This window comes from Pleurodeles waltl, chromosome 11 (assembly GCF_031143425.1).
Source record: "Pleurodeles waltl isolate 20211129_DDA chromosome 11, aPleWal1.hap1.20221129, whole genome shotgun sequence".
NCBI lineage: Eukaryota > Metazoa > Chordata > Amphibia > Caudata > Salamandridae > Pleurodeles > Pleurodeles waltl.
In genome coordinates, this window is record NC_090450.1 from 1,003,393,251 (window position 1) to 1,003,417,531 (window position 24,281).

The 24,281-nt window shown below is 46.3% G+C and overlaps 1 protein-coding gene across 4 annotated transcripts in view; it reads left to right on the forward strand.

Annotated features, from left to right (window-relative positions):
- Positions 1-18,152, forward strand: part of STX2 (syntaxin 2) — a 240,503-nt gene extending 222,351 nt beyond the window's left edge. For all 4 annotated transcript variants that reach the window (XM_069215360.1, XM_069215357.1, XM_069215359.1 and 1 more), the window contains one exon: positions 14,911-18,152. Coding sequence is in view for 2 of the 4 variants with exons in the window: in XM_069215357.1 (XP_069071458.1) it covers positions 14,911-14,988 (78 nt within the window). In the remaining 2 variants the exon portion in view is untranslated. The remainder of the gene's footprint in view (positions 1-14,910) is intronic.
- Positions 18,153-24,281: the final 6,129 nt, after the last annotated feature.

The window sequence follows — 24,281 nt, forward strand, 5'->3', positions numbered from 1 at the left end:
TCTCTGTGTAAATTGTACTACTGATTGGTTTATCCATGATTGACTATTTAATTTACTTGTAAGTCCCTGGTAGAGTGCACTACATGTGCCTAGGGCAGGTAGATTAAATGCTACTAGTGGGCCTGCAGCACTGGTTGTGCCACCCACCTCAGTAGCCCCTTAACCCTGTCTCAGGCCTGCCATTGCAAGGCCTGTGTGTGCAGTTTCACTGCCACTTCGACTTGGCATTTAAAAGTACTTGCCAAGCCTAGAACTCCCCTTTTTCTACATATGTCATCCCTAATGTGTGCCCTCGGTAACCCCTAGAGCAGGGTGCTGTGTAGGTCAAAGGCAGGACATGTACCTGTGTAGTTATATGTCCTGGTAGTGTAAAACTCCTAAAGTCGTTTTTACACTACTGTGAGGCCTGCTCCTTTCATAGGCTAACATTGGGGCTGCCCTCATACACTGTTGAAGTGGCAGCTGCTGATCTGAAAGGAGCAGGAAGGTCATATTTAGTATGGCCAGAATGGTAATATAAAATCCTGCTGACTGGTGAAGTCGGATTTAATATTACTATTCTAGAAATGCCACTTTTAGAAAGTGAGCATTTCTTTGCACTAAAATCTTGTTGTGCCCTTCAATCCACGTCTGGCTAGGTTTAGTTGACAGCTCCTTGTGCATTCACTCAGACACACCCCAAACACAGGGTACTCAGCCTCACTTGCATACATCTGCATTTTGAATGGGTCTTCCTGGGCTGGGAGGGCGGAGGGCCTGCCCTCACACAAAGGACTGCCACACCCCCTACTGGGACTCTGGCAGACAGGATTGAACTGAAAGGGGGCTTGGTGCATTTCTTAGACACTCTTTGAAGTCACCCCCACTTCAAAGGCACAACTTAGTATAAAACAGGGCCTCTGCCCTACCTCATCAGACACTTGCTGGAGAAGAAACCTGAACCAGAAACTACATCCTGCCAAGAAGAACTGCCTGTCTGCTCAAAGGACTCACCTGTCTGCTTTTCTACAAAGGACTGCTGCCTTGCTGTTGGCCTGCTGCCTTGCTGAACTCTTGTCTGGCTGTAAAAGTGCTCTCCAAGGGCTTGGATAGAGCTTGCCTCCTGTTCCCTGAAGTCTCAGGACCAAAAAGACTTCTCTCTTCCTCTTGGACGCTCTGTGCGCCGAACTTTTCGACGCACAGCTTGTTCCGCGGCAAGAAAAAAGCTGCACACCGACGCTGATCAACGCAACGTCTTTGGGACGACCGAAACTTTGACGCACGGCCTCGCAAGGACAACGCCGCCCGACTTCCCGGGAGAAATCGACGCAACGCCTGCCGTGAGATCAAAACTTTGACGCAAGGACAACGCCGCCCGACTCCGCCGGAGAAATCGACGCGACGCCTGCCGTGAGATCGAAACTTCGCCGCGCAGCACCGCAGAACGACGCGCAGCCGGAAAACAAGCAGGAAAATCCACGCACAGACCCGGGACATCTGGTACTCCCCGCAAACCACAGTAAGAGACTGTCCGCGTGCCGGAAAACGACGCCCGACTCCCCGCGTGGAAAATAACGACGCAAGTCCGTGTGTGCTGAGGAGAAATCGACGCGCACACACCAGTTTTCCACGCACCTCTTCTCCTGTGGCCCTCTGAGGAGATTTTCCACCAGAAACCAGGTACTTTGTGTTTGAAAGAGACTTTGTTTACTTTCTAAAGACTTAAGACACTCTATATCACTTTTCAGTGATGTCTTTACAAATTCGTATTGCAACTTTGATCGTTTTGACCTGAAGATACCCAGATAAATATTATATATTTTTCTAAACACTCTGTGGTGTATTTTTGTGGTGTTATGCTATGGTGTTGTATGATTTATTGCACAAATGCTTTACACATTGCCTTCTAAGTTAAGCCTGACTGCTCGTGCCAAGCTACCGGAGGGTGAGCACAGGCTGATTTTGGATTGTGTGTGACTTACCCTGACTAGAGTGAGGGTTCTTGCTTGGACAGAGGGCAACCTGACTGCCAACCAAAAACCCCATTTCTAACACCTACTACCCCAGAAAGACTGTAAAGTCGAGATAGGGGATTCTGCAAAGACAACAACTGACTGCAAAGCGCTGAAGACGGATCCCTGGACCTGAGGACCTGCAAAGGAAGGGGACCAAGTCCAAGAGTCACGCAAGTGTCCAGGGGGGGCAGGAGCCCGCTAAACCCTGGATGAAGGTGCAAAAATGCTGCCTCCGGGTGGAAGAAGCTGAAGATTCTGCAACAACGGAAGGTGCCAAGAACTTCTCCTTTGGTCAGAAGATGTCCCATGGCGTGCTGGAGGATGCAGAGTTGTTTCCACGCAGAAAGATCACAAACAAGCCTTGCTAGCTGCAAGAGTCGCGGTTGAAGGTTTTTGGTGCTGCCAGGGCCCAGGAAGGGCCAGGAGGTCGCCCCTTGGAGGAGGAGACAGAGGGGGCTCTCAGCAACACAGAGCCCACGCAGAATCACCTGAACAGGTGTTCAGAAGATCTGAGCACGGCAGTCATCTCAGCACAACAAAAGAGGGTCCCACGAAGTCGGAGTCGAACTCAGCGAGTTGGGCAATGCAGGACGGAGAGCTGGGGACCTGGGCTATGCTGTGCACAAAGGAAGTCTTGCAAAAGTGCACAGAAGCCCTAGCAGCTGCAGTTCATGCAGTACACAGGATTACTGTCTGGCGTGGGGAATCAAAGACTTACCTCCACCAAATTTGGACAGAAGGGCCACTGGACTGTCAGGGACACTTGCATCCAGCTCCTGTGTTCCAGGGACCACGCTCGTCAAGATGAGGGGACCCAGAGGCCCGGTGATGCAGAAGTTTGGTGCCTGAGTTAGCAGGGGGAAGATTCAGTCGACCCATGGGAGATTTCTTCTTGGCTTCCAGTGCAGGGTGAAGGCAGACAGTAATCAGAGCATGCACCAGCAGGAAACAGTCGAGAAAGCCGGCAGGATGAGGTGCTACAATGTTGCTGTTAGTCTTCTTGCTACTTCGTTGCGGTTTTGCAGGTGTCCTGGAGCAGTCAGCGGTCGATCCTTGGCAGAAGTCGAAGAGAGAAGTGCAGAGGAACTCTGGTGAGCTCTTGCATTTGTTATCTGATGAGAAACCCACAGGAGAGACCCTAAATAGCCCTCAGAGGAGGATTGGCTACAGAGAAAGGTAAGCACCTTTCAGGAGGGGTCTCTGACGTCACCTGTTGGCACTAGCCACTCAGAGGTGTCCATTGTGCCCTCATACCTCTGCATCCAAGATGGCAGAGGTCTGGGACTCTCTGGAGGAGCTCTGGGCACCTCCCCTTGGGAGATGATGGTCAGGGGAGTGGTCACTCCCCTTTCCTTTGTCCAGTTTCGCGCCAGAGCAGGGCTGGGGGGGGATCTCTGAACCAGTGTAGACTGGCTTATGCAAGGAGGGCACCATCTGTGCCCTTCAAAGAATTTCCAGAGGCCAGGAGAGGCTACTCCTCTCAGGCCCTTAACACCTGTTTCCAAAGGGAAAGGGTGTAAGACCCTCTCTCAGAGGAAATCCTTTGTTCTGCCTTCCTGGGACTGGGCTGCCCAGGCCCCAGGGGGGCAGAAACCTGTCTGAGGGTTGGCAGCAGCGGTAGCTGCAGAGAAAACCCTGGAGAGTTTGTTTGGCAGTACCCGGGCTCTATGCTGGAGCCCCGGGATGCATGGAATTGTTCCCCCAATACCAGAATAGTATTTGGGTGACAGTTCCATGATCCTAAACATGTTACATGGCCATGTTCGGAGTTATCATTGTGACGCTACGTATAGGTATTGACCTATATGTAGTTCACGCGTGTAATGGTGTCCCCGCACTCACAAAGTCCGGGGAAATTGCCCTGAACAATGTGGGGACACCTTGGCTAGTGCCAGGGTGCCCTCACACTAAGTAACTTTGCACCTAACCTTCACTAGGTGAGGGTTAGACATATAGGTGATGTATAAGTTACTTAAGTGCAGTGTAAAATTGCTGTGAAATAACATGGACGTTATTTCACTCAGGCTGCAGTGGCAGGCCTGTGTAAGAATTGTCTGAGCTCCCTATGGGTGGCAAAAGAAATGCTGCAGCCCATAGGGATCTCCTGGAACCCCAATACCTTGGGTACCTAGATACCATATACTAGGGAATTATAAGGATGTTCCAGTGTGCCAATCAGAATTGGTAAAATTAGTCACTAGCCTGCAGTGACAATTTTAAAAGCAGAGAGAGCATAACCACTGAGGTTCTGGTTAGCAGAGCCTCAGTGATACAGTTAGGCACCACACAGGGAACACATACAGGGCACAACTATGAGCACTGGGGTCCTGGCTAGCAGGATCCCAGTGACACCGGCAAAAATAACATACATACAGGTAAAAAATGGGGATAACATGCCAGGCAAGATGGTACTTTCCTACAGTAAACACATAGATCCAAAGCTGATGTGGATCACTGACCCATTCTGATTGTTATGTTCTGTGGTGGCCCAAACATTTCATTGTCTTGCTGTTCCTCTTCCCATGTCATCACCAAGATCCAACGTGCTCCAGTCCTTCAGGAACAATGGGGTATTGGGTCTTCTAGATGGATTGACCACCAGGAGTCCCAAGAGGAGCCAGTATCCACCTGTGGAACTCAAGAAGCTTCCTCCCTAGAGTCTGTTCCACATGTTAGGTGAGCCGTGGAAAGGGTCCCTGTTAGCAGCTATTCACTCTGCCGATTATTTTTAAAATGGCCCATCTTTCCAGAAGATGCAAAGACGGAGAGGGGCCTTAGATGACGGATAATGATGGAAATGAGGGGGAACCTAGCTAGGTCACAGCCAGCACTGCCTAGTGAGGTAAGAGATCTCAGCATGCTGATATGTCCGACAGTGTTAAAGGCTGCACAGAGAATCATGAGAATTGAGGCAGTGCGATTCTGAGTGATAAAGATATCAGAGATGTGAAGGGAGAGAGCTGCCACGGTGTATTATGAGACAGCGACATTGGAGAGGGCTAGGTAGGTAGATGTTGGTTCTCTTCGACAGTAGAAACTCGAGGATTTTTTTGGGATATTCAGAACTTGGAGGAAGTTCATGGATAGCTCTATTTCCACTGCCGTAGAGGAAACATTCGTAGTAGCTGCCATCTTACATCTTGAAATTGTTTCGGTGTCTCCCCCATTTGTGTAGGTGGGCACACATAATCCTGATGGAGCAAATCAAGGCGGTTCTCTTGTGTTGAGGATGAAGTGATGCTGTGGGAGACTAGTGTGTGGATTAGTTCATGATCCTGAGTGTTAAGTGAAGAGATACAGGGTAGAGAGTCATTTTGAATCTTGTTGAGGTGGTCTGGCATCTTGTCTCATTATGGACTTTGTACGTGAGTATGGTTGTCCTTTAAGTGAAGTCGAAAATAGCAGCATTCAATCAATCAATCAGAGTATTTGTAGAGCGCGCTACTCACCCGTGAGGGTCTCAAGGCGCTTTGAAGGGGGGGTGGGGGGGGAACTGCTACTGCTCGAACAGCCAGGTCTTGAGGAGTCTCCTGAAGGTCAGTAGGTCCTTGGTCTGCCGTAGGTGGATGGGGAGGATGTTCCAGGTCTTGGCCGCGAGGTATGAGAAGGATCTGCCGCCGGATGTTGTCCCGTGGATGCGTGGGACGGTAGCGAGGGCGTGTTCGGCGGAGCAAAGCTGACGGTTCGGGTGTAGAAGGTGAGACGATTGTTGAGGTATGCTGGTCCGGCGTTGTGGAGTGCTTTGTGAGCGTGTGTTAGGAGTTTGAATGTGATCCTTTTGTTGACAGGAAGCCAGTGTAGGTTTCTCAGGTTGGCTGTGATGTGGCTGTGGCAGAGGATGTTGAGGACGAGGCGTGCAGAGGCGTTCTGTATCCGTTAGTCTTTTCTGGAGAACTGCTGTGCTTCCCGTGTATAGAGCGTTGCCGTAGTCCAGTCTGCTGCTGACGAGGGCCTGGGTAGCCGTCCTTCTGGTTTCGGTAGGGATCCACCTGTAGATTCTGCGGAGCATGCGAAGGGTGTTGAAGCAGGAGGACAAGACTGCGTTCACTTGTTGATCGTGGAGAGCGATAAGTCAAGGATGAAACCCAGGTTGCGGGCATGGTTGGTGGGTGTTGGTGCGGCTCCCAGTGAGGGCGGCCACCAGGAGGCGCCCCAAGCGGAGGGGGTGGGGCCGAGGATGAGGACCTCCGTCTTATCTGAGTTAAGTTTTAGTCAACTGTTCTTCATCCAGTTGGCTCGTGGAACTTGGTTTTGGCTGTGGCAGGGTCCTTGGTGAGGGAGAGGATCAGCTGGGTGTCGTCGGCGTAAGAGATGATGTTGGGGTTGTTAGATCAGACGATTTTGGTGAGCGGTGCCATGTAGACGTTGAAAAGTGTCGGGCTAAGGGAGGAGCCCTGTGGTACGTCGCAGATGATCTTGGTGGTTTCAGATAGGAATGGTGGGAGGCGGACTCTCTGTGTTCTGTCTGTGGGGAAGGAGGTGATCCAGTCCAGGGCCTTGTCGCAGATAAATGCGTCGTGGAGGCATGTGCACAGGGTATGGTGGCAGACCGTGTCAAAGGCAGCCGAGAGGTCCAGGAGGATGAGGGCTGCTGTTTCACCTTTGCCCAGGAGTGTCCGGATGTCGTCAGTTGCAGCTATGAGGGTGGTCTCAGTGCTGTGATTGCTGTGAAAGCCGGATTGAGACGTGTCCAGAGTGTTGTTTTCCTCGAGGTGGTGGTACAGTTGCCTGCTGACGATCTTCTCGAGTACCTTTGCCGGGAACAGAAGCCGGGAGATGGGCCGGTAGTTTTTGAGGTCCTTGGGGTCCGCCTGGGGTTACTTGAGTAAGGTGTTGATCTCGGAGTGCTTCAGCTTTCCGATAGGGGGCGGTTTTGAAGGAGCTATTGATGATCAGACGAAGTTGGGGTGGCGATGATGGAGCTTGCTCAGTTGTAGATGTAGTGCGGGCAGGGGTCAGTTGGAGAGCCGGAATGAATGGTGTTCATTACTTTGATGGTGTTGGCGTTGTTGATGTGTGTCCAGGAGAGCAGGAGGTTGGTGTGATTAGGGGCCGATGAGTCGGAGGTGTTGGTGGCTGCTGGTGAGGTCATGTTGTTGAAGCTGTCGTGGATGTCGGTGATCTTGCGGTAAAAGAAGGTGGCGAGGGAGTTGCAGAGGTCTTGCGAAGGTGGGATGTCCATGCTGGAGCTGGGGTTGGAGAGTTCCTTTACGATGTTGGAGAGCTCTGCTGTTGTGCGCGTTGTTATCGATACGTTCCTTGAAGGAGGATCTCTTGGTGGCTCTGATGAGCTGGTGGTGCTTGCAGGTGGCGCTCTTGAGGGCTGTGTGTGTGGCTGGAGTCTTTTCCTGGTGCCAGTTCCTCTCGAGCTTGCGGCAGACCTGTTTGGAGGTCCAGAGGTCGATCAGTCGTGAACCAGGTGGCCTTACTGATGGTGTGGATGATGGTCATGTAAATGATGCAGGTTTGTGAATCGGCTCTGAGGATGAGGTCAAAGGGCTTTCCATGTGAATGGTCCAGAAGGTGTGAATATTTGTATAGTAACCATCTGAGATGTTTAGCAAAGGAAGAATTTGGTTGGTGGTTGTTTTTCTTCAGTAAATCAAAATGTGTTTAGGTAAAACTAAGGGAGGTTGGACCCTATACACAGAAAACAGCATCAAACTTAACCCGCAGCTTGACTACACATTCAGTCCTGTTGCAGAAGATTAAATCAGCTGGATTGGCAGAATAGTCTCAAAGAACTCGTTGAATTGAGCTACTTCAACCAGGAGCATTCACATAATAGCCCGCGCATTAATGGTCAAGCTACACACTTAGGAATGATAAAAACTAGACCTTTTCCACAGTCATGGATTAAATCAGACAGATGGAACCTGTCACCTGCATAATGTCAGAGAATCTTGGTGTCCACTAACAAACCAAGAGGACATATTCAACCATCACTGCTGTAATCCTAACCAGCCAAGCTCCTTGTAAATTCTTTCCTTCCTGTTCACATAATTACTCAATAGTGGAGAAACTGTATCCCAGATCATTCTGCTGCCACCTCAGTCATGTCAAACTGCATGTCCCATGGTTCTGTTTTTCAATGCGTCGTGCACATATCCGGGCAACACGACCCAGAGGAGGGGCAGTAACTCTGAACACAGGTTGCAGTTATAGTTAATTTGCCAACTTTGAAGCCGGTCGTTACTCCTATGACGTGAAGGACGAGACTAAACATGCAAGGAGACCCAATTTGACGACATCCTTCCTAAATAGTTCGTGGGACTCTGCACTCGTCGTGCAGTTCCTGAGTACAGCCGGGCCCCGGCTGCCCATCTCCGCCAAAACGATGAGGCGGGATCATCCTCACAGGGGTTCAGTCCATAGGACTGATTAGAGTCTACAGTAACCCCCTTTTCTCTTAGATCACAGCATTGTCCTTCCAAAGGATGTTCATATTCTTCGACTGATCCTGACACCCCTCTCTCCTCCGCCAAGGACTACGTGAAATCAGTATCACAGGACACGCAACTCCATGTCCATAGGAGGTACGGCAGTGGCTGGAGTTGCCACAATAGCGCTCCCTCTGTAGCATGTTCCCGCTCATCTAAGCTAACATGTAAAGGGCTTTTGTAGCGCTTATCCTTAGTCCTTCACTCAGATGTCAGTACCGCCTTTTCCAGGTATAACCAGATTTGCTGAATGCTGCAGAGCGTGGTAGGAACACTCCTCTGAAGACAGACGTGGACGGTGTATCGAGAGAAGGTATGTAGAAGGCAATTCTCCAGCTTATCTTTGATTTCAGAAAGACAGGTGAAACATTTAGGCAGAGGTTTTACCTCCCCATAAGTGCTTCTTTGGAAGTTAGAGGAGCAGTATCATCAAATGGCCACCCACTCGAGCCGTAGGTCACGGCGGAGCGCAAGCATACTTCACAGCAGACAGCGCTGTATTCTCCCCATCTGTGGTGGATCAACAATTTTAAGCATTTTCTGCCTTAAGTGCCATTTCTTAGCTTTTACAAAGAAAAGGTTTTTCTGAAAACAAATTCGCTGTTTGTACGCAAGGTTTTATGGAATTTCAAATGAGTTGCGCAGTGTACTGTGGCATTTAGCTTGGTCATGTGATGTGCGAAGGCTGCAAGCATGGACACAGCCCAGTCCACTGCTCGGCGTGCAGGTCTGCCACTACAGAACATCCTCAAAGGTGTAACATGCTTGCACCAAACATTGCTATCTGTATTTCCAGTCCTGACGAGAAGCACCTTTACGACAAAGCGTGTTCCAAATCCTCTGAATAATGTGAGCCTTACTCCTGCATTCCTTGTTTACATGGCTTGTTCTTCTAACTCAAGTGTATGAGTCTTTCAAGATCCATTGTAGGAAAAGAGAAGCCTTGTTAAATGTAACCACATTTCCCGGATGTAAACATTCATAGGTTTGCAGGCAACTCTTAGCCTATTGTGAGGCTTAGCAAGAGGGAACCGTAGCACACTTGTGCTTACAGTGTGTCAGAGGCGTTGGGGACATGAGTAAACCTCTCACACTCATTAGCCAGAATGTAAGGCTTAAACAATGAGGTGGATAGTTTTTTTTCATTAAATGCACATGTTTAATATTGCTAACTAGCTTTACACCACAGACTTTCTATCTGAAAAGAAAACTTAAAAGCATTTGAATCTATTCTGTATACAGTGCTGAAGAGAGACAAGTTAGTGTGTTTTTTGTAATAGAGCTGCTGCTCTGCCAATAAAAACAGTATTACTACTGTGATCCTGTGCTGGGCCGTGTTTGGTTTTAGGGTATCCATCGCCCAGTCCGAGACAAACCATCATTCCCCGCACCCCTTCAAAGATACGAGCCAGTTTCATTAATCTGCAGACCAGGCACCGAGGCTTCCCCAATGCGTCCACTCCCCATGGGCTGTGCCTCTCGGGCTGAGGACACCGTTAGCGAGGTCGTGCTAACAAACATAATGGAAATGGTCTGGTTTTTATGTCTGACTGGGACACAGGAAGATTATCTTATACTTACATTTGGAGTCCTTTCTTTCATTCAACCCACTTTTCAGCCACTAAGTTTCAACCTGACCATAACCTGCTTCCATTTGTAAGTGCCACCAAAGCTCACAGAGGTGAAAGGAGCCTTGTGTGCATTTTGGAAGAGAAGTCTTCCTGTGGCTACCCAGTGTAAATTTATCCTGTAACTAGCTTTTTGTGGCAGTATTATAGCCCAGCAGGATATGTTTCCAGGGTTACTGTCCCCGGCGAAAGGACGTATCTGTGGAGACATCTAGCTACAGGTTCCTTACTTTTGAATTTCCCAGGTGTCAGACTGAATCCGGAAGATTTTTCGTGAGCAGTACCCTTGTGCGTCAGTAGGTTGAATTGATCGGCTCTGCTCACATCGCCACACCGAGAGTGACGGCACAGTCACTCATATAGGTGCCACCTTGGCCCTCTGACGGTACTTACTTTTCAAGACTTTCCACGCCGTTAGCGTGGAACCATGAAATGTAGTCCATACACAAATTCCCTTTGGATGTGAATTTGAATCCTAAGGCTTAATTGAAATTACGCTGCTAGCATGCAATTTTCTACATATATGGGATTAAAAGTTCTATACACAAGGTGAAAAATAAAGGGCTATTGACTGTTTTCCAATGTCACTATACTCCAAATATTACTATTTGAAGACCATACTCTACACATTGTTTTTCTTATTTCTTACCTTTTTATTTTTGTTATTCAAAATATTTAAATAAATACACCAAACATATCTTCAATGTATAATAACTTTGCAATGTTTTAACATAAAACATTTTTTTCTCTTATCCTTTATAATAAAACATAATCACAATAAAAATATATTTCTCATATAGCTATAAAAACTGTCAACACTGCATTTCAGTGGTGTAGGAAAATGGCTCCTTGTTGCAGCTACCCCCTGACTTTTTGCCTGATACTGATGCGGACTTGACTGAGAAATGTGCTGGGACCCTGCTTACCAGGCCCCAGCACCAGTGTTCTTTCACTAAAAATGTACCATTGTTTCCACAATTGGCACACAGATAAGTCCCTTGTAAAAGGTACCAGTGGTACCAAGGGCCCTGTGACCAGGGAGTGTCCCTAAGGACTGCAGCATGTGTTGTGCCACACTAAAGGACCCCTCACCTAACACATGAACACTGCCATTGCAGATTGTGTGTTGGTGGGGAGAAACAGGCAAAGTCGACATGGCATCCCCCTCAGGATGCCATGCACAAAAAATACTGCCTGTGGCATAGGTAAGTCACCCCTCTAGCAGGCCTTAAAGCCCTAAGGCAGGGTGCACTCTACCACAGGTGAGGGCATAGCTGCATGAGCAATATGCCCATACAGTGTCTAAGTCTATTCTTAGACATTGTAAGTGCAGTGTGGCCATATTAAGCATAAGGTCTTGGAGTTTGTAAAAAAAAAAAACTCCACAGTTCCATAATGGCTACACTGAATACTGGGAAGTTTAATATCAAACTTCTCAGAATAATAAACCCACACTGATGCCAGTGCTGGATTTATTAAAAAATGCACGCAGAGGACATCTTAGAGATGCCCCCTGTATTTTACCCAATCCTTCAGTGCAGGACTGACTGGTCTGTGCCAGCCTGCCACTGAGACGAGTTTCTGACCTCCTGGGATGAGAGCCTTTGTGCTCTCTGATGCCAGAAAGAAAGCCTGCACTGGGTGGAGGTGCTTCACACCTCCCCCCTGCTAGAACTGTAACACCTAGCAGTGAGCCTCAAAGGCTCCGGCTTCGTGTTACAATGCCCCAGGGCACTCCAGCTAGTGGAGATGCCCACCCCCCGGACACAACCCCCACTTTTGGCGGCAAGTCCGGGGACATAATGAGAAAAACAAGGCGGAGTCACCCTCCAGCCAGGACAGCCCCTAAGGTGTCCTGAGCTGAGGTGACCCCTGCCTTAAGAAATCCTCCATCTTGTTTTGGAGGATTCCCCCCAATAGGATTAGGGATGTGCCCCCTCCCCACAGGGAGGAGGCACAAAGAGGGTGTAGCCACCCTCAAGCACAATAGCCATTGGCTAGTCCCCCCAGACCTAAACACACCCCTAAATTGAGTATTTAGGGGCGACCCTGAACCCAGGAAATCGGATTCCTGCAACCTGAAGAAAGACCTGAAAGCCCTGCAGAGACGACAGACAACAACTGACTTGGCCCCAGCCCTACCGACCTGTCTCCAGCCTCAAAGAACCTGCACAGCGACGCATCCAGCAGGACCAACGACCTCTGAGGACTCAGAGGACTGACCTGCACCTAAAGGACGAAGAAACTCCAGAGGACAGCGGCTCTGTCCAAAACTACAACCAAGAAACCATCTTTAAAGAAGACACCAGCCTCACTCCGGAAGCGTGAGTCTTCACACTCTGCACCCGACGCCCCCAGCTTCGTGTTCAGAGAAACCAACACTGCAGAGAGGACCCCCAGGCGACTCAAACGACGTGGACACCCTAAATCGACCTCCCTGCACCCCCACAGCGACGCTCGCAGAGAGGATCCAGAGGCTCCCCCTGACCGCGACGGCCTGGTAAGAAAGGAACCAGACGCCTGGACAAAGCACTGCACCCGCAGCCCCCAGGACTGAGAGGAGCCAACCACCGGTGCAGAAGTGACCAGCAGGTGGCCCTTATCCTAGCCCAGTCGGTGGCTGGCCCGAGAAGCTCCCCTGTGCCCTGCCTGCATCGCCAGAGTGACCCCCGGGTCCATCCATTGATTTCAATACAAAACCCGATACCTTGTTCACACACTGCACCCGACCGCCCCTGTGCCGCTCTACAAAACCCCCCTGGTCTGCTCCCGCAGACGCAGGTGCTTACCTGCTAGCAGACTGGAACCAGAGCACCCCTGTTCTCCATCGGCGCCTATGTTATTTGGGCCCTACTTTGACCTCTGCACCTGACCGGCCCTGTGTTGCTGGTGCTGGGTGTTTGGGGTTGACTTGAAAACCCTCCCCCTCCCCCAATGGTGGGCTGCCTATGCCCAGGAGGATGAACTTGTAAGCGCTTTACTTACCAGAAAAACTAACTAGTACTTACCTCTCCCAGGAACTGTTGATTTTTGCACTGTCCACTTTTAAAATAGCTTATTGCCATGATTGCCAAAACTGTTTACATTACTGTTTTCATTCAAAGTTCCATAGTTACCTGTGTGAAGTACCGTGCAATTTATGTACTTACCTAAATTCTGAATCTTGTGGTTCTAAAATAAATTAGGAAAATAACATTTTTCTATATAAAAACCTATTGGCCTGGAGTTAAGTCTTTGAGTGTGTGTCCTCATTTATTGCCTGTGTGTGTACAACAAATGCTTAACACTACCCTCTGATAAGCCTACTGCTCGACCACACTATCATAAAATAGAGCATTAATATTATCTAATTGTGCCACTATCTTACCTCTAAGGGGAACCCTTGGACTCTGTGCACACTATCTCTCCCTTTGAGATAGTGTGTATATATATATATATATATATATATATATATATATATATATATATATATATAGAGCCAACTTCCTACAGGTGATCTTTCAGTTGGTTCACACCACCTTCTTCAGGACAAGTTCATCAATTTATACATAAATTTGCCATACAGTTTAACTAAAAAAAAATACTAGAAAAAAATGGTTTTTAACAATTTCATAATATTTCAAGCTCAAGATTAAAAAACGGTCATGTACTTGTTACCCAGCATTCTTCACTCGTATCACATTGCTACCTTTCGACTACTAATTCTAATATTCACAAGGTATCTTGTTGAATCTTTGGAGAGATTTCTTATCCATGACAAGTTAACTCCCATGCCAGTCTCCCTGTCTTATGATAATCCCCTGCTTTTGTGTAGAGTTTTTCCAATTACTGCTTCCCTTTCATCTCCTGCTTTCACAGGTAGGTAATCCTTACTTTAGGCAATTCTGTTTATAGTCAACTAGGTCCTTTCATAAGGTAAATTGTATATTTTACAATGGCTTAATGAGCACCACCTTAGATATATATTAAACTTATTGCAACTTCCTCGTTGGTCTTCGTAATTACCAGGTCCAGTTTATTAATAGTTATTGTTCTTCACATTATATGTGCTTGCATCCTGTCTCACCTGCGTTCGTTCACGCAGTGCCTTCCATTAGGTTCACGCGGTCTTCCTCCTCTTGTTTTTGATAGCGTTGCGCGTTCCTATCTTGCAAGGATTTCATTTTGATGACTGTCATGTGTCCTTCCCGGCGTACCCTGTGCTTCGTGTCTTCAGACGCACGACCGGTCTATGATAGCGAAATAGAGGCTGAAGCAGTCGAGTTTGGGTGGGATCTGGGAGGCTGGTGCCATCAGTATGCACTGATCGACACCCATGCAGTTAACGGGATTGTCTGTCCTTGCTTTGTGCAGGACATTGCTGAAGGAATGAGGACAAGGTCCACCAGAGTTAGTAGCATTTTTTTTGTTTTGTTTATCCTTGGAAATACTTGCTCGATTTGGAAGTTTGCATGTTTTTCGGGTGTAGAAATGCAACAGTGCAGATTTCATCCATTTCTTGTAGTCTCCTCTTTAAAAAGCAGTGTCAGGTTGGGCCCTTGATTGGTTCATTGATTAAGATGGCCATTGACAAGGATTTTCATTGTTAAAGGTAGCAATGGTCTTCACTATGGTAATACGCTATTGCTGCATCATTGTTTTTTCTTTTTTCTTTTTTCTTTTTACAGTGTATTATCTTTTATTGCAGTTGTTTGATGTCTGCCTCTGATTGCCACCTAGTGCATGTAAAGGAGCCTAAACCAGAATGTCCATTGCATGCCTTTGGTGTTGTACATTTTGAACAGGATGTATTATGTATAAAACTTTGACGTGCAGGCAAAGACTAATTGTATTTTACTTGCTTTTCAGAAAACGATGTACATTGTTGTCTGTGTAGTTATCTTGCTTGTGCTCCTTGGAGTTATCCTAGCATCAACGCTGTCTTAGCGAGTGCAGCCCAGAATGTTCGCAAGGCACTCTTCAGAGGTTCCAGACAGCATCAGACTCACCGAATGGCCAGCAACCGATTTTCCAGATGGATTGTACATGAAAGTATCTACAAAAATGTACTCTTCCGTCTCTCAGTGCAATACCAGTGAAGCTAGCAATTTAACCACAATATCCAGAAAAGAGGGCAGCTGAGAGAGAGGTGACTGCGAGTTGGTTTAGAAGCATCTTTGCTGGATTATCTCCCCAAATCAATATTTATTGTTGCTGTACTCCAAGTAAAGATCTTCAAATTCCTGTTTCTAACTAGGGGCCTGATTTAGAACTTGGAGGACAGGTTACTGCGTCACAACTGTGACGGATATCCCGTCCCACGAAATCTAAATCCCATTATCTTATTGGATTAGATTTCGGCGGTTGGAATATCAGTCACTGTTGTGATGGAGTAGCCTGTCCGCCGAGTTCTAAACCAGGGCGTAAATACCTTATAATTATGAATTCAAGTGGAGAGGGGGGTTATAGAAGAGATTGTCTGATATAGCTTTTTACTGGCACTGCTAGCACACTGTCAATGAAGAACAAATTTTATATATGTCTTAAGATCTAGTTTGTGATAAGAGTTGGAGATGTGTTACAAATCTTTGAAGAGCTGCGCTGTGAGTGTTGCAGCATTTGCTGTTCAACCACTCATGCCTTAACACTGTTTACTTTTTTGTATGGAAACTGCCCAATTTAAAATGATTTTAAGCTCTATGCTATTACGATTCTTTAAAAAAATACAGTTTTCTTAGTCATATGTAGAAGCATATAGCAGGTGCAGAGAAATGCATACACCTAGGGTATAGTAGCCTTTAGTTAATTTCCGAAATAAAATACGAAGCACTCCATTGTCCGTAACGCCTTACGTGTAGTGCCTTACCTTCCGACAAACAACACACTTTTTATCTACAGTAAACAGTCTAATTCCACCTAGTTAACTGTTTACTTTAAGTTATTTGTTTTTGAATATACGTTATGTTCAACCCACCAAATGGCCAGAAAAAACTTGACATCAGCCGAACGCAATTATTTATTTTGCAAAATAATTTCTTGATATTTGTTGGGATTGCTGAAAGGTAAAATGGCCTCTTTTCAGAGTTGTTTTTGTACACCTCATTTTTTTCAAATGAGATATGGGCACCTTAACTGTCTGCAGAAAACCCAGTGCCCTTTCTGTAGGTCTCAATGACACAAACTTTGCGGCCATTATTTAAAGTATTTGAAAGGTTTGAATCCCACACATTCAAGGTCGGTTAAAGAAGTTGAGCTGGGTTCGAACAAAGATTTCTTCAACTGCGAGAGTACTTTATCCTCGAGGATGTCTTGCCTGAAAAATATCCTTTGAGGATTTATCAATTAATCGCTGCAGTGAAAAGACTCAAGTGTTACTTATACAAGCTAATATTTTCTAATGTAGTGAGTGACCTATGCTAGCTTAAACTTTTTCATTGCAACCGATTCTGAATGAACTTTATATTTCAGGTATCCTTTTTTCACTGATGTATTTTTTGTACTAAACAATTTTAATATAATTTCTATGACTTCTTAAGCCTGTTAATTGTATTAAACCAGTCTTTGCTAGAGAAAAGGTCACATAAGATAGGACCGTATTTGAAAGTTGAACTTGTCAACGCCTTAATAATTCCAGCTCTAATTCTCCACATATGATAGTGCCTTGTATGAATCCTATAAAGTCGCCATTTAACTTTATAATATTATTCACTAAAACAGAATATACATTGTTTACATAATATGCAATTTATATGTCTTAATGTATGTATGCTCCCTTATTTACACAATACTTACATTATGAAATATCCACCCTCTGATAAAGGGTGTTTTCTGTGCAATGCTGTATATCTAAACTGTGAATGTCCTTATTAGATCTGTAGTGTTAGTCTAAAGAAATATTAATGTTGGATCATCGGAGGTGTTTCTGAAACAATCTTTTTAAGCCTTTGAGATGCATTTGTTTAATGTGCTTTGTAAAATCAATGATGAAAGTTTCTTGTTCTAACGTTCTTCTGTTGCGCGTGGATATTGGCTCGTTACGGCCTATAAATTCAGAATTCAAGAACATGTTAATTTGGGGATGGCATTGTGTACATAAGATACACTTCTGAGAAGTATCTTCTCTGATTGTGTATGTTTGTACATCACTCTGTTGCCAGACCTGAATTTTCTGTTACTCACGATTTTAAGACCTATTTGTTTGTTTCCTGGCATCATGCATCAATGGACTGTGCTTGTTTTTTTAAACTATTCCTTCAGCCTGCTGCTGCAATCATGCTCCTTGAATTTTCCCTTCATGATTTCAGACAAATGCAACCCAACCCAGAAGTGGTAGCCGTAGCAGACGCTGTCACTCCAGTGGGTTGTATGACTTACCTTGACGTAGGGGAAATTAAGCGGCATTGTTATACAACGCTTCCTTCAACAAGCCATTGATCCAGCTTCCCAGCAAAGTCCACCTTGAGTGTAAATTGTATTTATTGTTATCTATAGAAATTTACTTTTGAACACCAGGTGTAGAACGTCCGAAATTGTTATGTAACACTACACATGTTTCAAGCGGATTTGAGTTTTATAGATTCCATATTTTGTGAATGAAAAAAGTCAAAGGGTTTCTTTTGGATACACTACCAAAAAGTGTCTTACCTTGAATACATTTTAGGGTGTTCGAGTATAGACAAAAGATATTTTTATTTTAATGTTTGGATAGTTTTATGTCTTGCGTATATATTTATATTTGTTCATTGTTCTGTGAGAATGTATTTATTGCTTTAACCACACTCTTTAAATGTAGCTGTTTTAAGATTGCAGGCGAGACAGTGAAGTGGGCTGAATTGCAGGCAGTTGCACGTCAGGGTCTTAAACAGCTCACTGTTTCACTCCAGGCCTGTTTTTTTTGCTTACATACATTGTACCCGAAGCCTAAAACGTTTTTTCTCCATTAATTAACACAAGATCTCTGGCTTCTATGCGTAATCCCATAACTGTGACTTGTACTTAGTCCTCAATGTCCTCACATCTATGGCAGTGCCTTAGTATTTAACACTATCAATTGGTTTCACAAAAATGATCAAATATTCTAGTTATACTAATAAATTTTGCTAATAAAACTACCTTGTCTTTTTTGGTTTTGCAATCAGTGCCATTTTGGTTCAAAAACATTTGCTGTTATTTACTGAAAGTAGCTTTATTGCCTCAGTTCTCTTAACTTTATTTGTAATCACTATCTTTTTTTCTTTTTTTGTAATTTCTACTCTTATATCATGTCCACTCCTTCACCGACTACAGTTGTCATTCCCATTACATCAACAGGTGGTGTGCTGTATTTTTATTTCCAATATGACAACCTATCAGGTAACCCTTCTGGTGCCTCTCCATGAGTAAATACCAGTGGCACATTCCTTTGCTGATCATCGGAGACACTTTTTCATTCACTTTGGTTTTTGAGCACGCCTCTGCATACTCCTGCCATCAAGTGTTGGATCCGAGGTCTGCAATTTGTTTTTTTTCCAAAGAAGTCTTTCAAGTCATGAGGCCGAATGACTCCTCCTCTCAGTGATATTGCGCATGGGCGTCAACTCCATTGTTAGGTTGTTTTGTCTCTGCCGTCGGTTTCACCCGTGTGTGCCTCTACTCCGTGTCTTTGACTCTGTTCACTATGGTACTCTACTTATCTTACTGTTTTGACAGTATTGTTTCTTTTGTGTGTTTCCATTCCTTCGACTGACAGCCATTCGGGACATTGCCCCCTGTCTCAGGCCTACCCTTTCGCATGTCTCTGAAATCTGCGAAAATGTTCTTATGATGGAATGTATACCCCATCGTTTTTATCCACGTTGCCATGCAAAATATGCATGCATCAAAGCAACTTTTGCCTTTCCCCTGACCATCGCGAGTCTGACTGCAATGCTTGCAAGTCATTCAGGTCGAAAGACTCTTTAGGACGGGATGACTCGACAACTTGAAATGACCCCAAAAGTATCAGACGACTCCCCGGATCTCTATGAGGAAGAGCATGCCCAGGAGGCCCCACAGCCGAAGTAGAAGAGGTCTTCTCCATCAAAGACAGCTCTGACATGGAGCTTGGTATTGAAATGTAAGACTTATCAGCTCAGCATGTGAGTACTCTGTGGTCCCTCCGCTACCACCCAAGCCCTCCAGAAAGTTCCCACTACTGCTTTCAGAGGTCACTAGACCACCACTGCCTCCCAGCCATGGTCGGTACTGATAAACCGTCTTGGCTGCCCCACCTTTGGGCTCAGCTGTAAAGATTGCTCCTGAGGCCTGGACCTCATGCTCATTATATCAAGAAATCGTTTTGGTATCGATACGGACTTCGGCACCAACTCAGCAGCCGACTACTTTGACCTTGGTGCCCACGAAGCTTCATAAGTCCAAGGCTTCGGTACTGAAAGCCGAAAGACTCCGGCCCATCTTTGACCTGTGCTTCACCAGTCAAACGATCCTCGAGAAAATGGATGCCAGACAGAGAAAATACTACATTCAAGAGGGGACTGGTTGCATTATTGCAACTCCTTCCACTCCTACACTACTGAAGAGGAAGTTAACGTTTGAGGAGGCCTTGGACATGCCCATCCCTCTAAGGAAGAAGACAGAAGACAAGGTCACCAGCCCAGCCTATCCTCCTCCTCCTCCTCTTCCCCCCCACCACCACATCGCCTCCACATCCTGCCTCTCCTCACTCCACCACCTCAGTCTCTTACACATGACTCACTTGATGACACCCCTCATGGGTCTCCACACTCTTACAATTGTGGGTTGGGGGGGGGGGGGGCGGGTCCATTAGGTGACACTGACCCATGGGACACCTACGACTCTGATCCCGTTCCTACTAACAATCCCGACCACTATCCAGATCGTCCCTCCCCTCTAGAAGATACCACCGCATGCTAGCAGGTTATCTCCAGAGCAGCAGCGTTCCAGGATGTTTAGCTCCACAATGATCCCATAGAGCACCCAGTTCCTCCCCATGCTTCCTGGCATGATGAGAAATGCTGAGGATATCTTCAAGGAGCCAGTCTGTGCTAGGGTTATCACCCCCGGTGGATAAGAAATACAAAGCAGCTCCTTCAGATTCTCTCTATTGTTGCCACCACTGCTCGCAAACGGGCAAATAGTCAAGCCACTGAGGATTCTCCTCCTGAAAACAAGAGCAAGCACATCGATGCCGCTGGGAAGAGGGTGGCACCACAGGTCGATATATATTAGACAAAATGAAAAAGACACTGATACAGCCAAGGCGATGGGAGCATTACAAACTGCAGTTCAGAGGGGCTTCTTTTGTCGCCCAGGATATACAGGATATACAGGAACATACAAGTCCTCCTCCACTGACGCCTCCACCTACCAATAAAAACAACCCCAGTCATCCCACACCATGGGTTATTTCAGATGTTCCTATAGGTGCAAACAGCGAAGGTAGGGGAAAGGATGCCTCCCCATGCCTAGAAACACCCACTGCAAGGCAGTGACTACCTACACCGTCTCCCCACCACACAACGCCTGCCAGGGGCAGACATCACTTCTTCCACCCAGTCTGGAACACCATCACTATAGACAAATGGGAACTAGCCATTATCCAACATGGCTATTGTCTGGAGCTCATTACCCCACCGCCCAACATTCCCCCTTGCACTCCCAGTTGTCACAGGAACATCTCGCACTTCTCAAACGAGGTCCAAGCCCTTCTCAAAGGGGCAATGCACCCATACTTCCTCAACACTAAGGCTCAGAAGTATATTCCCTTTACTTCCTGATCCCCAAAAAGGATGGGTCTCTAAGACCAATCTTAGAACTCACCTCTCCACAAACACATCCTATCAGAACACTTGCATATGGTCACTCTACAGGATGTCATTCCCCTTTTACAACAGGGTGCTTTTATGTCAACACTAGACCTAAAGGACACCTACTTTCACCTACCAATACTCCCTTCTCACTGCAAATACGTAAGATGTGTCATAGCAAGCAGAAACTATCAATTCAAAGTACTTCAGTTCAGGGGCACTACTGCATGTCGAGTGTTTACAAAGTGCCTGGCAGTGGTCACAGCACATCTGCCTGCGAAGGCAAAACATCCATGTATTCCACTACCTGGACTATTGGCTCATCAAAGCTAGGAATCCTCATCAGTGCCAACAGTACACTTAGATAACAGCAGAGCTTCTTTGCAGCCTAGGCTTCACTATCGCAATCGATAAGTCTCACCTTGAGCCACCACAGGTTCAAATCCTAAACACTCAATTAGGACTAGCATACCCCAATCCTACTCTAATTCAGAACTTTCACGCAACTCTGTTCCAGTTCTAGCCAAATCAATCACAACAAGGACAGTTATGCAACTGCTAGGAATCATGGCGTCTTCCATTACTATAGTTCCCCATGCAAGACTACACATGCGTCCTCTCCAACAATGTCTAGCTCGCCTGTGGTCTCAGTCGCCTGGAAGATCTAGTGTTGATAGACTGCCATACTCACTGTTACCTACAATGGTGGAACACCAGCAATCTGCTAAATGGTGGCCTTTTCTGGACTCTGTACCTTACATCACTCATCACAGGGTTGGGGTGCCCATCTACAAAACTTGACAATACAAAGTATTTGGGATGCCAGACATCAGTCCTTACACATCACCTACCTGGAGCTTCAAGCAATCTACCTAGCACTGAAAGCTTTCCTTCATCTGTCTTAAAAGGCTGTCCTAGTCCTGGCAGACAATATCACACCTGTCTCAGACCATATGGAAGTAGACACTTCGTCACAACATTCACCTGTTGGCAGAATACCTTTCGGGGACAGACATGGACTTTGCAGACCTGCTTGGCAGGACGCATCAACAAGCCCAGGAATGGGAATGCCATCCTCAAGTCCTCCAGCCCTACTTCCAAAAGTGGGGGTCCCCTCACATAGACCTTTTCGCCACAGCAGAAAATGCAAAATGGTCCAACTTTGCCTCCTGATACCCACTATCCAAGGTCAATGCAGTATTGATGAGTTGGTGGGGGATATTTTCCCACACTTTTCCATCTCTCCCTCTCATTATATTACTAGTTCGGAAGCTCAGGCAAATATCTCTTACCTTGATCCATGTTGGTCCTACCTGGGTACCCCAGCCCTGGTTCCCCACACTTCTGGATCTCCCAGTAGTGCCCCACGAGAAGCAGGCTGGACCTTCTCACCCAACATCAAGGAAAAATCAGACATCCAGACCCCATGTCACTCAATCTTGCAATTTGGCTTCTGAGGTCACAGAGTTTGGCTACCTTGGACTGCCGCAAGAATGTATGGACATTCTCAAAGAAGCCTATAAACCTACCACTAGAGCATGTTAAATACCAAAATGGAAACATTTTGTTTGCTACTGTCAAGCTAAACAAATTAACCCAGTCAAAGCCACGGTGCAGGACATCATCTGTTACCTGCTTCATTTGCAAAAAGCAAATTGGTCTTACACCTCCATACGACTATACTTAGCTGCACTAGCTCCTTCTAAAACAGACAGCGCCTCTCACTGTTCAAAATACCAGTTATCAAAGCTTTCATGGAGGGGTTCTAATGAATCATTCCCCTAAGGTACCCCCAGCACCCTCCTGGAACCTTAGTATTGTTCTGACTAGACTCATGGGTCCCCCATTTGAGTCTCTACACTCATGACAGCTTAAATTTATATCATGGAATGTGGCAATCTTAGTCACCACTACCTCATTCAGCTGTGATAGTGAGCTCCAGGCTTTAACCTTAGGAGAGCATGTCTTCCAAATACATAGAGATAATGTGGTTCTTTGTACCAATCCTAAATTTCTACCCAAAGTATTTACACAATTTCACCTCAGTCTATTGAGCTCCCAGTTTTTTCCCCTCAACCAGACTCTTTTGCAGAAAGAGCTCTAAATACCTTAGATGTCAAGAGAGAGCTCATGTTCTGCATAGATCGAACCAAGATGTTCAGAAAACCTCAATAACTCTTTGTGGCTTTTTCTCCACCTTGCAAAGGCAACTCCATGTCCAAATCAGGCATAGCCAATGGATAGTCAAATGCATTCAGACTTGCTACATTAAGGCCAAAAGACCTTTTCCTGTTTCTCCCAGAGCACACCCCCACTTCTAAAAAGGGAGCCACCATGCCTTTTCTTGGAAAGATTCCCATAGCTGACATTTGTAAAGCAGCTACATGGTCAATTCCACACACACCTTCACCAAGCATTACTGTGTGGGATGTTTTAGCACATAAACAGGCCAGTGTAGGTCAGCAAGTGCTACGTACTCTTACAGCAACTCCCAAAGGCTGTCCACTGCTTCATGGGGAGGGGGGACTTCTTTACACTCTCTGCAGAGCATGTTTATCTACAGCCACACATGCCACACATGCCACTCACCTTGTAAGCATCTCAGCATGTAGTGCTGTAGATTCACATGTGCCCTCCCTCCTCTCCAGACGCTTGCGCCGTTGCAGTTACACTACGTATTTACATTTAGCATGGGCATCTCTTTTCTTACACATACCTTTCACTCCTTTTTCAGGACATGTAAATCCTAAATGTACATGTCCTACCTTTTAGTTACACAGCACCCTGCCCTATAGGCTACCCAGGGCCAACTATTATGGGCAGGGGGGGGGGCATATGTAATAAAAGTGGAGTTTAAGGTTTGTCAAGGGGTTTTAAATGCCAAGTCGAAGTTGGGGTAAACTGCATTCGCAGGCCCCCTGCAGTGGCAGGCCTGAGACATGGTTAAGGGGCTGCTTAAGTGGGTGGCACAACCAGTGCTGCAGGCCCACGAGTAGCCTTTAATTTACTTGCCTTGGGCACATGTAGTGCACTTTACCAGGGACTTACAAGGAAATTGAATATGGCAGTTGGGTATGAGCCAATATTACCATAGTTAGGGGAGAGGACAAGCACTTTAGCACTGATTAGCAATGGTAAAGTGCACAGCATGCATCCCTAAGACACCAAAAACAAGGTCAGAAAATGAAGGAAGGGAGGTAGGCAAAATGTTAGGGGAAGACCACCCTAAGGCTGTGAAAACTAACTTGCACCCCCTCCTCCCCAACTGAAAGTGGGGAGAGCTACCCAGCCCCTTGAGAGTGCTCTTCGCTTAAGATAGAAAAACCTAGAGAGACCATCAGCATTGGCGTGGTCTGACCCGGGCAGTGTTCCACCATGAAGTCCTGCCCTGTAGAAAGATGGACCTCCTCACAGTTTGGGATTTTTACCCCTCAT